Below are 14,434 nucleotides of genomic sequence, written 5' to 3' on the forward strand. Positions count from 1 at the left end.
ATCAATCAATAACCGTACTCTAAAGAAAAATTTTCCGAGTCTTTCTGTTTTCTAGTATTACACATATAAATTTGATGACATTTTACATTTGTGATTTCTGGATTTTGCTTTCAGGATGAGGTGCATCAAAAATTGAGGCCGGAAGAAGCAACTACTTGTGTGTTGCGAACTCTAGTGTCGAGAATCAAAGACCATGCTAATGCAAAAGATATTTTGGAGATGATCAAGCCTAGTTTGGGAGAAAGATGCAATTCAATGTACTTGTCATCAAAATGTGTAACAAAAACGAGTTTGTAACAACAGGTTCACATTCACTTAAAACTCGTGAGTTCCTGTAATAACATAGTAGACATTCAATAAAAACTCGTTTATTCTTGTAATAGAAACATGTACAAACTCGTCTATTCTTGTTTAACTCAATGTTCCTGTCGTCGTCTATTGAAAAAATGGAAATGTGCAACTGTCGTTGCCAGAAAATGTCAGAAACTTTTCCACCACTGGTAAAGATAAAAATGTGTAACAATTTTTCCACCACTAGTAAAGATAAAAATGTGTAACAATCAAGGAAATGAGATGGAAAGATAAGGTCTGGACCGGAATTTGTCAGGAGAATCAAAACCAAAATAACAAAAAGAATCAGAAAATAACACCAAACCTAAAGTGTTGCCAAGAGAATCAAAACAAAAACTAAAATGCAAGGAAAACTACACCAAAAATTAGTGAATGATTACTGGTTTTTCAGGTTGTGGCTCTTTAAAGTTCATCCTTTTTTTTGAATGTCTTCATCTTATTCCTCATATTTTTTTGGCCAGACCTTGGCATCTTCGTATGCATTCTGAATCCACATGTTGCAGGGAGGTGGTATAGGAGCCCCTAACTTTAACTTCATTGGAACAAAATTGTTCCCTCCAAAAAAAGCCATCAGTATAACTCTATGTTTCTTACCTTTGATTGTCCCATGCCTCGAAGGGAATAAGGTTGCACACATTTCTTTTGAAAGCCAAACAAGAACAACACGGAATGTTTGAGCCGCTACAATACCATTTTCCGGCATTTTAAACCATTTACTGACGTCCATTTCATCTCCATCTTCAAAACTTAATCTTTTGAGCATGTTGTTCAACCTTTCCTCAGAGTACAAGACTTTATCATAAAACGTCCTGTGATTAAAAACTTCCGCATGCATATTATTACGAATATGTCGGAAATCATCTCTACAGGAAAGGCCTGGTTGGAAAGCAATGCTATGGAAGCCACAATGACCATCTGAAAGCACATAATGAGTTCCTTCTATGTAAAATTGCATAGCCTCTAGCAGTTGTGATACATAACTTGGATTTGGTAAATTCCAGTCTTCTGGTCGAGGTTCACCCCACCTCTATAGTTGCCACGCATCTTCATCATCCACAAGTTTGTCTTCAGCAAAAAAGTATTCTTTCTCTTCTTCATCTTCTTCTTCTTCTTATTCTTCTTCTGGGTTGTTCATTATTGATTCAAAATAGTAAATAGGCACATCATGGTCTGTTTCCTCATCCAAACACTCCAACGTAAAATCTATAATTTTTCTCTCCACATCTAGTTTTTCAGTACCGCTTGTAACTTCCTCTTCAGTCACAACCATAAAGTCGTTCACCCTATCTTCCACTACCTTATCGGCATCATCAAGTTTTTCAGTTCTGACCATACCTTCCTGGATTACCATTTCCATTGCGTCATTTTTAGTCTCAAACGTAACCTCTGAAGTTTCTGTTCTTGTCTTCTTTTCCCCCCAATATTCAATATTTTTTTTTGTATATTTTCTTTTTTGTTTGGAACCGTGGGTTTCTTCAGTCTCTCCTGGTTGTTCTTGAGTTTTGGTGCTCTCATGTAATACTGGAGGTACCTTATGAATACCCAACAAATACAAACAAAAACTAGGATATAGTTAACTAAGAAAAATATAAAAGAATGTATGTAAGCAAAATATTATAAACATAAAATACAGTTAAGACGATACCTTTTTTTGTGAATCAGCATGTTCATGCCTAGAAAGATCTCGATGACAAGAATTTTCTTCGATTTCTTTTTTATTTTCGGCTATTGTTTTCCTTCCTTTGGTTCGAACAGGAGCTGGTGGTTCCTGAAAATTATTCTTATCGGGATGAACAATTTTGGTTACAAAAACTGTCACCAATTCATTAATGCGACTCTTCTCTGGGTCAGTAGAATTTTCCCACTTTCTTCTTAAAATCTCTAACTGTGGCAGATAATCATACACAACATTTGAACGAGAAACATGTGGAACTAAATTAATCTGCCTCCATTGCGAATCGATAGAAGAAAGTGGGATGGGTTTACCCTGATTCCGATATTCAGATATCATGTGGGTACAAGGTAGGCCATGCGTCTTGTGTAGAATGCATCTACACAAGTTTTCGTCAATACTTCTCGACTTTTCCAATCTTTTTATTTCAGAGATGATGAAATATAAGGCGTACTGCCAGACATGGCAATATAGACTCTTGAAATCGTCTATTCTGTCATCATGCTTCATCAAGGTTAAAGTTTGTTGAAATTTGGCTTTGATAGTCACCAGTTGAGATTCATGCATATTGTGCATTTGATGCCAGCACTCAACAAATCCACCTTGACTATTTCCCAAAAATTTGTTGGAGAGTAAAGCGATCTCAGATGTTGCAAGGCCCATTCATAGTTTCTTGTTAGCTCGGCGCTCATAAATGCAAAAGCAATGGAAAATGTCGTGCCCATAAATGTCATACCCTCCGCATGAAACAAAGGCATCTTCCATCTATTTGTCTTGTATGTACAATTAATAATCACCACAGAAGGAAAACATTGAGCACATAATGTTGACTCTGGATGTGCCCAGAAGATATCAGTCACCTCACATGTATCAGAATTTTTCCTATTCCATGTTACATAATGGGAATCATCCAGGTACTTATGAAGCAGTTGCATTCTTGTTCTACCCGCTCTTTCGGATACCCTATGTTTTTGTATGCAGTTGTCAATGGTCTTCAAAGTTGAAGCGTTCTTTTTAAAATTTTCCCTTAAAGCAATGAGAATATGTCTTGGTGGCATACCGTGTTCGTGGAATTTTATAACAAATTGTTTTTCTTCGTCTGAGAGTCTACCGGCGAACGAATGCCCCAAAAGTGTATCTGCTGGAGCATGGTTATGGTGTCCATCTTTGACAATCAAATTCCATTTCGAAGCATCTACACAAGTCGACCGCAACTTAAAAGGACATCCACATTTTTTTGTTGCAGTTCCTTTCCTACATTTAGAAGGACTCACCGTACAGTTACGTTTTCTGTATTTCCCACCTCTCTCGCATCCAAGTACAATGGCGTAACCCTTTCCACCATGATTCTCATTCTTATTCACCCATTTTTTAATCACAACAATTATGTTGTATTGACTATCAATCTCGCGACACCCCTCTGTAACATTTTCTTTTGAATTAAATGTCTACACAACAAACGAAACATATATCAATATCGATACCAATACAAAATGATTTTTTTTTTGACGTATCACTCTGAAGAGTGAAGAAATAACATACAATACCTTATTTGTGGTGAAGTACTCAGTGGACTCAAAACCAACAACATTAATTGGTTCCTCGGAACTACATTGGACGACATCTAAAACGACTTCATCCTCTCTCTCTTCAACACCAATAGTTTCTTTGGTCGATTCTAGATGATCGGAGAATAGCTGTACAAGAAAAAGAAAAATGACCCACCAGTTCATAAGAAACTTAAAAAAGAATTACTGAAAAAGATAATATAAAAAATTACTGATTGAACAATGGTTACCGATCATATAACTAATTAACTAACCTCTTCTTCACCTAACGGGTTTTCAACAGAACTAGCATAATCTTTTTGTATGTTTGATTCATCTAGGGTTTGGATTTTCCCCCTAGATTTTCATTAATGGAATCTTCCATGATCTTGATTTACCTATTAATCAAGGATTAATTCGCATAGTCTTGAGGAATTAAACAATAAAAGAGTAGATATTGATGTATTATAATAATTGAATAGAAATCTGACCTAGGGTTTCTAACTGATGGGTTTTAATGGTTTTATTTAATATAAATGGGAGACTAGCGGAGAAGAAGGAAAAATAAAAATGGTAATAGTAAAGGTCATACTTAATTTGACTTTTTAGGTGGTACATAGGAAAAACAGAATTGAAAAGTAAATTAGTTTTAGAAATTGTAAATGAGAAAGGAAATAGGAAAAGTAGGGGTTCGAAATAGGGAAAACCTTTTTTTAAGCGTTTGAAAAATTGTTTAGTTAGCAATGATGCTGGTTGTGGTTTAGGTAGTTTTATTTTTCATAAATTAGACATTGATATTCAAAAAAGTGTTGGGGCACATCTTGTTGCTGGGTTACCAACTACAACTTTGTACGATTCTATTCTTGGGTGAGATTAATAATTTGGAAAAAAAACTATTATTATGAAATAAATAATTGTGCACTCATTTGTTTAACAAATGATCACTAGCTAATTCTAATCGCTGACTGTGTACCAGCTAAGTTCTTGTCGTGTAGCCTGCAACGTCGAATTTTTGGTGGAAAGGGAACCTTGTATATTTAAAGAGGATATTAATTTATTTGTCTTTTAGGACTAAAAAAAAATAATCCAGGAGTTGTTGAACCAATTTTGTGTAACGCGAACGATAATACTTTAAACTCGAAGGACTCAATATCAACTCGCTTTCTAGACAAGCTTTGCACTACCATAATAAGTATATTGAGAAATGACCTGTTCACAAATGTTTACTCATGGCTGATGACCACGACTTAATTTATGAATATTTCTGATAGCTGTATTCTGCAACGACTCCCTTTAAATAATAATGTATGTGCACCGCCTAGCTAGATAAGAGCAGATTTCTCATACTTCAATAATCATCCGCAATTCAATTAGTCGCAGAATTCTTAACGGCCTCTTCAAATATTCAAATTTTCCTAGCATAAGTATTTCATTTCATTTATTTATTTATTTATTTTTTATTTTTTTTTTGAGTTTTCTATCGTTTTGAACCAAAATCATATCTTTATCTTCTGGTTTTGCGATGGAAAGAGTAAATCAACTATCAATATTCATCTCATCATCAAATCTTAATGAATACAAAATCGAAATCAGTATATTCCTGATTAGTGTCGTGTCAGCCTATGTCTTCATGCACAGATGGAATCAAAGGAATGTAAAAGGCCCAAAATCATGGCCAATCATTGGTGTACTTGTAGAAGTTCTTATGAACTACTATAGAATGCATGACTGGATAACCGACTACTCTGTTGAATCAAAAACCTTCAACGTTCCACTGCCTTTTACAACTGCAACTTTCATTGCAGATCCTGCAAATATTGAACATATTCTGAAAACCAACTTCGACAACTACCCAAGGGGTGAAGATTTTCATGCAATCATGGAAGAGTTTCTTGGAGATGGAATTTTTAATTCAGATGGTGAAATGTGGAGGCAACACAGAAAGATTGTTGGTTTGGAGTTTGTATCTAGAAACTTGAAAAATTTCAGCACTATTATTTTCAAAGACTATGCCTTGATTCTCTCTGATATTTTACACCAAGCATCAATCCACAATAAAGAAATTGATATACAGGTAAGTCATTAAATTCCCAACTATTTTATAGCTGAATGTTTTTTTTTTTTTTTTTTAAATGGAAAGAGCATCCTTCAATATAATATTGTACAGGTGGATATAATGACCGTTTGTTTTTGGTTAGGATCTGTTCCTGAGGATGACTCTAGATTCTACATGTAAAGTTGGACTTGGGGAGGAAATTGGTAGTTTGGGTCATGAATTATCGGATAATCTTTTCGCTAAAGCTTTTGATCAAGCAACTAGTACTGTTACCTATAGATTTGATAACCCTTTATGGAGATTACAAAGATTTTTTAATTTTGGATGTGAAGCATTGTTTGTTCAAAGTATCCAAGTCATAGATGAATTTACATACAGTTTGATTCACAAAAGGAAAGCAGAATATGAAGAAGCTAAATCACCTGATAACAGTGGTCACAAGGAAAAGCATGATATGTTGTCAAGATTCATTAAGTTAAGTGACAATCCTGACAGTAAATTAACCGACAAAAGCCTCAGAGACGTCATTATAAACATTATTTTAGCAGGACGTGACTCAACGGCGTCAACACTATCTTGGTTTATATACATGATCACGATGAATCCTAATGTAGCAGAAAAGATCTACACAGAACTTATAGCCTTTGAAGAAAATCAGGCAAAAGAAATGATTGCTTATGATCCTACAGACCCAAAATCTTTTACCGAGAAATTAACACAATTTCTAAGTCTTTTGAATTATGATTCAGTTGGAAAGTTGTCTTACTTGCATGCAACAATCACTGAGACGCTACGGTTGTACCCTGCATTGCCCCATGTATGAAACCCTTTACCTCAGCCACATTTTCCCAAGCTTATTATTTTGGTAACATGTTTTTAATTTTGAAATAATTTAGTAACATTTGAAAACAGAATTAACTTTCCCTGTATATATACTTGTAGAACTCAAAAGGAGTATTGGAAGACGATGTTTTACCCGACGGAACAAAAGTAAGAGCAGGTGGAACAGTGAATTATGCGCCATACGCCATGGGGAGAATGGTATACAACTGGGGACCTGATGCAGTTTCGTTCAACCCTGATAGGTGGTTTAATAAAGAAGGGTTATTTGCAAATGCATCTGCATTCAAATTCACGCCGTTCAATGTAAGAAATACACAGATTCCAATAAAATGTTGATTATATTTATCGACAGTTGTAATATGAATGTTTAAATATGTGAGACTCATGTATGCAGGCTGGACCAAGGACATGCCTAGGGAAGGACTCGTCATATCTACAGATGAAGATAACACTTGCTATCATGTGTAGATTCTTCAATTTTCATTTGATTCCAAACCATCCTGTTAATTACAAAACCACGATAGGTCTTATGATGGAGCATGGGCTGAAGCTTACTGTGAGTACAAAAAAATATGGAAATGTTTAGGCAAGAAAGTTTAATGGCCCTTCATTAATTGGTATTACATATATGATCTATGTTTCACAATATGTGTTAAGTGTCACCCCGACCCACAGCCGAATTAATATTAGTCTCTTCAGTTGACTTGTATTCTGTTATTTCTCCTTTGAGAATGCTCCTTGATAAATGATTAGTAGGTATCAAAAGTTTAAACTTATGTTCCTAGTAACAATGAGTAATCTCATGTCTACATTGCTGAGTTACAGGACAGACTCCGTTTATATACACATCTGAATTCTCTAGACTGAATCTCTACACTCTTACACCTCACACGTGCGACTCTCACACAACTTGCACACTCTCATTTTACACAAACATAATTCTCACACTACTGACTCTCTTATGCTATTACCCTCCCTCAATCCCAAGTTGGCTGTAAAAGACAACTTGAGATTGCAAATATAATTCTCACACTACTGACACTCTTAAGCGAACAGTTGGTGCAGTAGTGACAAACCAAGGTCTGAATTGTAGAAGTTGCAGATGCTGAATCTTCGACGCAGAGATGTGATAATGTGAACAGTAGCACTGCCGCAGCTGGAGTGGATATCAGGACATACCAGGAATAGTAGCAGTAGATGTGTCACTAAGTCAGAATAAAGAATTAATCACTTACTGCAATAGCTCCAATACTCCTGCAGATATAGGATTTGACGATGTAGATGACCTGTATAGATTTGCACACATCCCATACTGCATATAACTCTATACACAAACACTTCCACCAGATTTAACCTGTACTGGTCAATTGGTATTTTAAAATCTGCCATTCTGAAGAGATAACTAGGCTGGAAAAAGAAAATGTCGACTAAGCTGTACAACATTCTTAGACAAACATAAGCAGCACCATCAATGTAAATCCACCGCAAATGTTGCAGAATTTATCGATAGAAAACCATGAAGCAAAACTTGTTGGCGCAATGCGGAAATGTGATGGGTTTATGGAAATGATTTTGAAAGAGAGGTTGGTTAATTGGAAAGTGAGGCTTTGATTAATATGAAAATGAAAATGTTACAAGAGGTTTGTGTAGCAACTTTGGCTTCCACTAGTTGTTTACAAAGAGGCACTTTGGCTCTTACTCTAACTCTAGCTCTCACTCTACTACTTGGTTACTCACTTGAGTTTTTGATGATCAAAATGAAACCATGGAGTGCCTATTTATAGGCCTAGTGAAGAAAACTCTAGAAATGAAAATTCTAGAGACTATGATCTACTATGCCTTAAGAGAATTCTAGAGAAAGAATTCTCTAGATTACATGTGACTAAAAAGAAGACTCTAGAGGCCCAAAAACTCTAGAATGTATTGGGCTTTACCTAGTCTAGGGAACTTCAAGATTATTCTAGAATAATGATCACAAATTAATTTTTATTTTTAACACTCCCTCTTAATTTGTGATGTTGAGCTTTTCTCTGAAATGATTGAACTTATCCACCGTGACTGCTTTCGTGAAAATGTCTGCATTTTGTTCTTGTGTTGGACAGAATTGGAGCTCGATTTCCTTGTCTTCTACAAGCTCTCTGATGAAGTGGTGTCGTAGCTCTATGTGCTTCGTCCTTCCGTGGAAGACTGGATTTTTTGTCATTGCAATTGTAGACATATTGTCACAGTAGATAGTCGTTGGCTGCATTTGCCTTTGTTGTAGGTCGGTCATTATTCTTCTTAGCCACACTGCTTCACATGCTGCACTTGTTGATGCTATGTACTCTGCTTCGGCTGACGATAATGCCACCGTGCTTTGCTTTTTAGAACTCCAAGAGATAACTTTTGTTCCCATACAGAAAACATAGCCTGATGTGCTCTTTCGGTCTTCAATAGAACCTGCCCAATCGCTATCTGTGAAGCCAATTAAATCATTATCTTTTTCTTTTGTATACTTGATGCCAAAATCCTTCGTTCCCTTGATATACCGAAGAATTCTCTTTGCGGCTGCATAGTGTAACTTGCTTGGCTCGCTCATAAACCGAGAAACAATACTGGTTGCATTGACGATGTCTGGCCTTGTATTTGTTAAGTAGATCAGTGAGCCGACTAGACTTCTGAATAAGGTTGGATCAACTTTTGTCGCTCCATCATTTTTTACCAATTTCTCATTGGTACCCATTGGAGTTGCAATTGGTTTGCAATCCATCATGTTGAACCTTTTCAGTAAGTCTTCCGCATATTTTTCTTGAGAAATGAATATTTCTTCTGGAGATTGTTTTACTTGAATCCCAAGAAAATATCGCATAAATCCTAAGTCTGTCATCTCATATTCTTTCATCATCTCCTTCTTAAATTTTTCTGTCATCTCTTGTTTTGTACTGGCATAAATTAAATCATCAACATAGAGACAGACAATTAGGAAGTCCGTACCTTGTTTTCTGATGTAGAGTGATGGCTCACTTGGACTTTTCTCAAATCCATTATCTCGGAAATACTTGTCGATTTTGCTGTTCCATGCACGCGGTGCTTGCTTAAGACCGTATAGTGCTTTGCGGAGACGATATACCATTTTTTCTTTTCCTTTTCGGATATATCCTTGAGGTTGTTCAACATACACCTCTTCTTCTAGTTCTCCGTTTAGGAACGCCGACTTTACGTCTAATTGGTAGACTTTCATTTTGAGTTGAGCTGCCAAAGCTAACACCATCCGAATTGTTTCCATGCGAGCGACTGGGGCGAATGTCTCGTTGTAGTCAATTCCTGGTTGCTGGGAATATCCTTTTGCAACTAGCCTTGCTTTGTGCTTTTGAATTGACCCATCTTCATTTATTTTGTCTTGTAGACCCATTTCAGACCAATTATTTCTTTATCAACTGGCTGATTGACGAGCTCCCATGTCTTATTTTTCTCAATTACTCGCATTTCTTCGTCCATGGCGTTTCTCCATTTTTCTTCTTTCGCCGCATCCTCATATTTTTGAGGTTCTAGTGCTATAAAAGCACAATTAGATACATTATAAATATCTCTTAGGGAACGCACCTTTCTAGGTGGGGCACTTGAGTCAGATGAGCTTGGACTTTGTTGTGTTGGACTAGGAGATCTCGGGCTTGCTGGTGGAGTGTTTTCTTCTTGGTGTGACAGATATGGCTCTTCTTCGATGAGTAGTGGAGACTCGTGGTTATCTGGTTCATCATTCCAATCCCAAGCTTTGAATTCATCAAAGATAACATCTCTTGATATTACCAGTTCCTTTGTATCTGGATTTAGAAGTCTATAGGCTTTAGACTCCTCGCTATATCCGATGAATATAAGCTTTTCTCCTTTTTCATCGAACTTTTCTCTATGTTGGGATGGAATATGTGAGTATGCTACACAACCAAAAATTCTGAAAGAAGTTACCTCAGGCTTTTTCTTATGCCATCCCTCGTATGGAGTTTTATTGTGAACCGCTTTTGTTGGCGAGCGATTAAGGATGTACACTGCTGTGTTGACTGCTTCCGCCCAGTAGGTGTTGGGTAGCTTCCTTGCTTTTAGCATACTGCGAGCCATTTCCACGATCGTACGATTTTTCCTTTCCGCAACGCCGTTTTGTTGTGGAGTGTATCGGACGGTGAGCTCCTTTTTAATTCCATTTTCTTTGCAGTAGTTGATAAACTCTTTTGAAGTAAATTCTCCACCACGGTCTGTACGGAAAACTTTCAATTGATGGCCACTTTGCTTCTCTGCCAGCGCCTTGAATTCTAGGAATTTAGTGAATGCCTCGGACTTTTGCTCAAGAATGTACACCCACATCATCCTGGTATAATCGTCCACGAATAAGAGAAAATATCTTCTGTTGTTGAGTGAAGTTGTTCTTGTCGGACCGCATATATCAGCGTGCACCAATTCGAGGGGCCTTCTTGCTCTCCACGATGTCTTCGTAAATGGAAGTCTATGAAACTTCCCTAGAATACAACCTTCACATACTTTATCTCCACCGTCGATATTGGGAAGACCAATTACCATGCCTTTTGATTTTAGAACCTTTAAGGATCTGTAGTTGAGATGCCCGTATCTCAAATGCCATAGCTTTCCTTCGTCTATATGGTTGGTACTCATTGCACAATTTTCAATTGATGGCATAGATAGGGGAAAGACAAAATTTCCTGACATTTTTACTTTTGCCACCAATTGATTATTAATTTTATCGTAAATTGTGCATTCTCCGTCTTCGAAATGTAGTGAGTACCCTTTTCTTATAAGTTGTCCAACACTTAATAAATTTTGAGCTAGGCCAGGAACATAAAGAACATCAGATATGTATCGAGTTTTACCTGACCTTGTACGTACGGATATGACTCCTCTTCCTTCAACATTCTGGAACTTTCCGTCTCCAAGTTTGACTGGCGGAATCTCTTGTTCCTCCAATTTTACGAAATATTCTTTGTTTCCTGTCATATGGCTGCTGCATCCGCTGTCGACGTACCATATACCTTGCGATTCTTGTTGCGAGGTGAGGCAGGAATAGAATACTTGATTCTGAGAATTGTTTTTCTCGGAATAGTTTGCTTCATTAAGCCAACAATCTTTCTCCATGTGATTTAATTTATCACACTTGGTGCACTTATACTTGCAATCTTCAGTTGCATGTCCAAAATTTTTGCAAACATTGCATCGGAGATTTGAGGAGTTATTTTTTCCGTACCTTTGATTGTTGTTTCTATAACCTCCTTTTCCTTTTCCACGTCCGCGGGAGTAATTTCTGGGTCCTTGATTTGACGTCGACCCTTTCTCATACTGCGAGTTGGATGATGATCCCCCTCTAGAGCTTTCTTTTTTGGCTTCTGTATTTTTCTTCTCACTGAAATTTATTTTTGATTGAAATGCCTGCTCCAATGGTTGCTCCGCGAACCTATTTATTCTTTTCTCATGCGCCTCGAGTGAACCCATTAATTCATGTACCGAGAGATTCGATAAATTTTTTGATTCTTCGATGGCAGCGACGATATGATCAAATTTGAATGGTAAGCTTCTTAATATCTTTTCTACCACTCTTTTATTTTCAATGGTATCTCCATAACTACTGATTTGATTTACTATGCCAGTAACTCTTGAGAAGAAGTTCTGGATAGTTTCATTTTCTTTCATAAGTAAATTATCAAAATCTCGCCATAAATTTTGTAGTTTAATGGAGATTACCTTTTCTGATCCTTGGAATGCTACTTTGAGAATATTCCAGGCCTCCTGTGAAGTTTTTGCCACCGAAATTCGAGGAAAAATAGCTTTGCTTACGCCCTGTTGTAGAAACAGTAATGCTTTAGCATCTTTCTTCTTATTTTCCTTATACTCTTTTTTCTCTGCGTCTGTCCATGACGACAGAGTTTCTGCCGACTCTGGTACTTTATAACCTTCTTCTATAAAATCCCATAGGTCTTGTGAAATGAATAGTGTCTTCATTTGTAGACTCCAATAATCGTAACTCTCACCATCAAAAATTGGAATTAGACTTTGGGCATAGTTGAAACCTTGAATATTTTGGTTAATTGCCATGAGTAGAGTTTTAGGATTACTGGGTTAGGTTTGCTCTGATACCAAATTTGTTGGCGCAATGCGGAAATGTGATGGGTTTATGGAAATGATTTTGAAAGAGAGGTTGGTTAATTGGAAAGTGAGGCTTTGATTAATATGAAAATGAAAATGTTACAAGAGGTTTGTGTAGCAACTTTGGCTTCCACTAGTTGTTTACAAAGAGGCACTTTGGCTCTTACTCTAACTCTAGCTCTCACTCTACTACTTGGTTACTCACTTGAGTTTTTGATGATCAAAATGAAACCATGGAGTGCCTATTTATAGGCCTAGTGAAGAAAACTCTAGAAATGAAAATTCTAGAGACTATGATCTACTATGCCTTAAGAGAATTCTAGAGAAAGAATTCTCTAGATTACATGTGACTAAAAAGAAGACTCTAGAGGCCCAAAAACTCTAGAATGTATTGGGCTTTACCTAGTCTAGGGAACTTCAAGATTATTCTAGAATAATGATCACAAATTAATTTTTATTTTTAACAAAACTTGTATTCTGGAGGCCAACCGGAGACATAGTGTGTGTTTGATGACATACCAGCACTTGTAGAACACATAAAAGGAAACATAGCAGCAAAATTACCAAACTGACATGAAGAACTTTGAAAAACAGTAGCATCTCAAGGATTTGGAATCTGAAGCTGACACACAGCACCAAAACCAGCAACATCTTGCAAATACTATGAAATAGAGAGCAATTGAGAGCAACAGATGGAAGTACACCAACATATGAGCAATATTGACAATTGTCTTCCATTATTCAGCACACTAGAACTTAGTAAAGTACCAGCCAGTACTCAATCAATCACTTAAAACTGAACTTTGATAATGGAGCAATGTGAGGAATAGTTGATGCAGTAGTAGATAAAACGTGGCACAACAATATAAAACGGACTAGAATAGGTGAGTATAAAAAGCACTTGACGCCGGAGTACACAAACTCCCAGTAGTGTCGCAGATTAAATGCAATGGCCAAACTTGAACGGTAGTCACCATACATCAGGCAGTGCTGGTTGCAGACACACGAAAAACAGATGGCGAACACCATTAAGAGCAACAGACATCCCCGCTGAAGTATATTAACACTAGCCAACACCAACAGTTTCATGACAAGCACACACACAACACCATGAGCATCATAAGCAAATAGACAAAGCCATACTTTTATTCCCCTTAGGCAGTTTTTGAAGCAGTGGACCGTGAAAGAAGCAAAGTCTTCAACTATATTATTATCTTTGATTATTCTCCATAAGGCCATGGCACTTTGGATTATTCACTCACATAAGAAATAGAAGTAAAAAGCACCATTGAAGATGAACTTCAACTGTTTCATTCAAAGAGCATGTAAAGTAGAAGAATTACAGGTTGCACATTGAACACATCTGCAAGCAGAAAGCCAGGTTGCATACTGAATGCATACAAGCTCAACAAAAAGAACTTCAATCTGTACTTAATGTAACTCAGCAACTCCAATTCGATGTTCAATTGCAGAAACACCATTAAGAAACGCAAGATTCTTCAACACATATGTGAGGACTTCCTTGAAGTAAGATATGAGACCAACAACTTCTCAATCTTCTGCTGAATCCAATCGGTGGAACGACTTTAAGTTTTCGCCCTAACTAGACCTTGGTGTAGCGGACTAGAACGCGCTCAGACTATCTCGGCATCAGGAATCAAGAACGGCAGATCTTGACGAAGAAATTAGATGCAAAATACAAGCTAATTATGATGTATACAACAGTTGAAGATGAAACTCAATGTAGTTGAGCAAGTGATGTAGAAATTGAACACATGAGATCAAATCTAAAGTAATCTAAACATGAAATTGGAGATTACCATCAGAGACTCAACTTCTAGT

At 36.9% G+C, this 14,434-nt stretch overlaps 3 protein-coding genes across 3 annotated transcripts; 1 reads left to right on the plus strand and 2 right to left on the minus strand.

Annotated features, from left to right (window-relative positions):
- Positions 1-787: 787 nt before the first annotated feature.
- On the minus strand, positions 788-1,306 carry LOC113328335. Its single transcript, XM_026575449.1, has one exon. It carries the CDS (start codon positions 1,304-1,306, stop codon positions 788-790), a length of 519 nt encoding a protein of 172 aa, XP_026431234.1.
- A 1,262-nt stretch (positions 1,307-2,568) lies between these two features.
- On the minus strand, positions 2,569-4,757 carry LOC113328337 (protein FAR1-RELATED SEQUENCE 5-like). The gene is made up of 3 exons (XM_026575452.1): positions 4,701-4,757; positions 3,571-3,720; positions 2,569-3,471 (listed from the first exon to the last, which is right to left on the minus strand). Exons 1-3 carry the CDS (start codon positions 4,755-4,757, stop codon positions 2,569-2,571), a joined length of 1,110 nt encoding a protein of 369 aa, XP_026431237.1.
- An 84-nt stretch (positions 4,758-4,841) lies between these two features.
- Positions 4,842-7,995, plus strand: LOC113327834 (cytochrome P450 704B1-like). The gene is made up of 4 exons (XM_026574954.1): positions 4,842-5,644; positions 5,769-6,443; positions 6,569-6,772; positions 6,864-7,995. Exons 1-4 carry the CDS (start codon positions 5,093-5,095, stop codon positions 7,053-7,055), a joined length of 1,623 nt encoding a protein of 540 aa, XP_026430739.1. The 5' UTR covers positions 4,842-5,092; the 3' UTR covers positions 7,056-7,995.
- The last annotated feature ends 6,439 nt before the right edge of the window (positions 7,996-14,434 follow it).

This window comes from Papaver somniferum, unplaced genomic scaffold, assembly GCF_003573695.1.
Source record: "Papaver somniferum cultivar HN1 unplaced genomic scaffold, ASM357369v1 unplaced-scaffold_107, whole genome shotgun sequence".
In the NCBI taxonomy this organism is placed as follows: domain Eukaryota; kingdom Viridiplantae; phylum Streptophyta; class Magnoliopsida; order Ranunculales; family Papaveraceae; genus Papaver; species Papaver somniferum.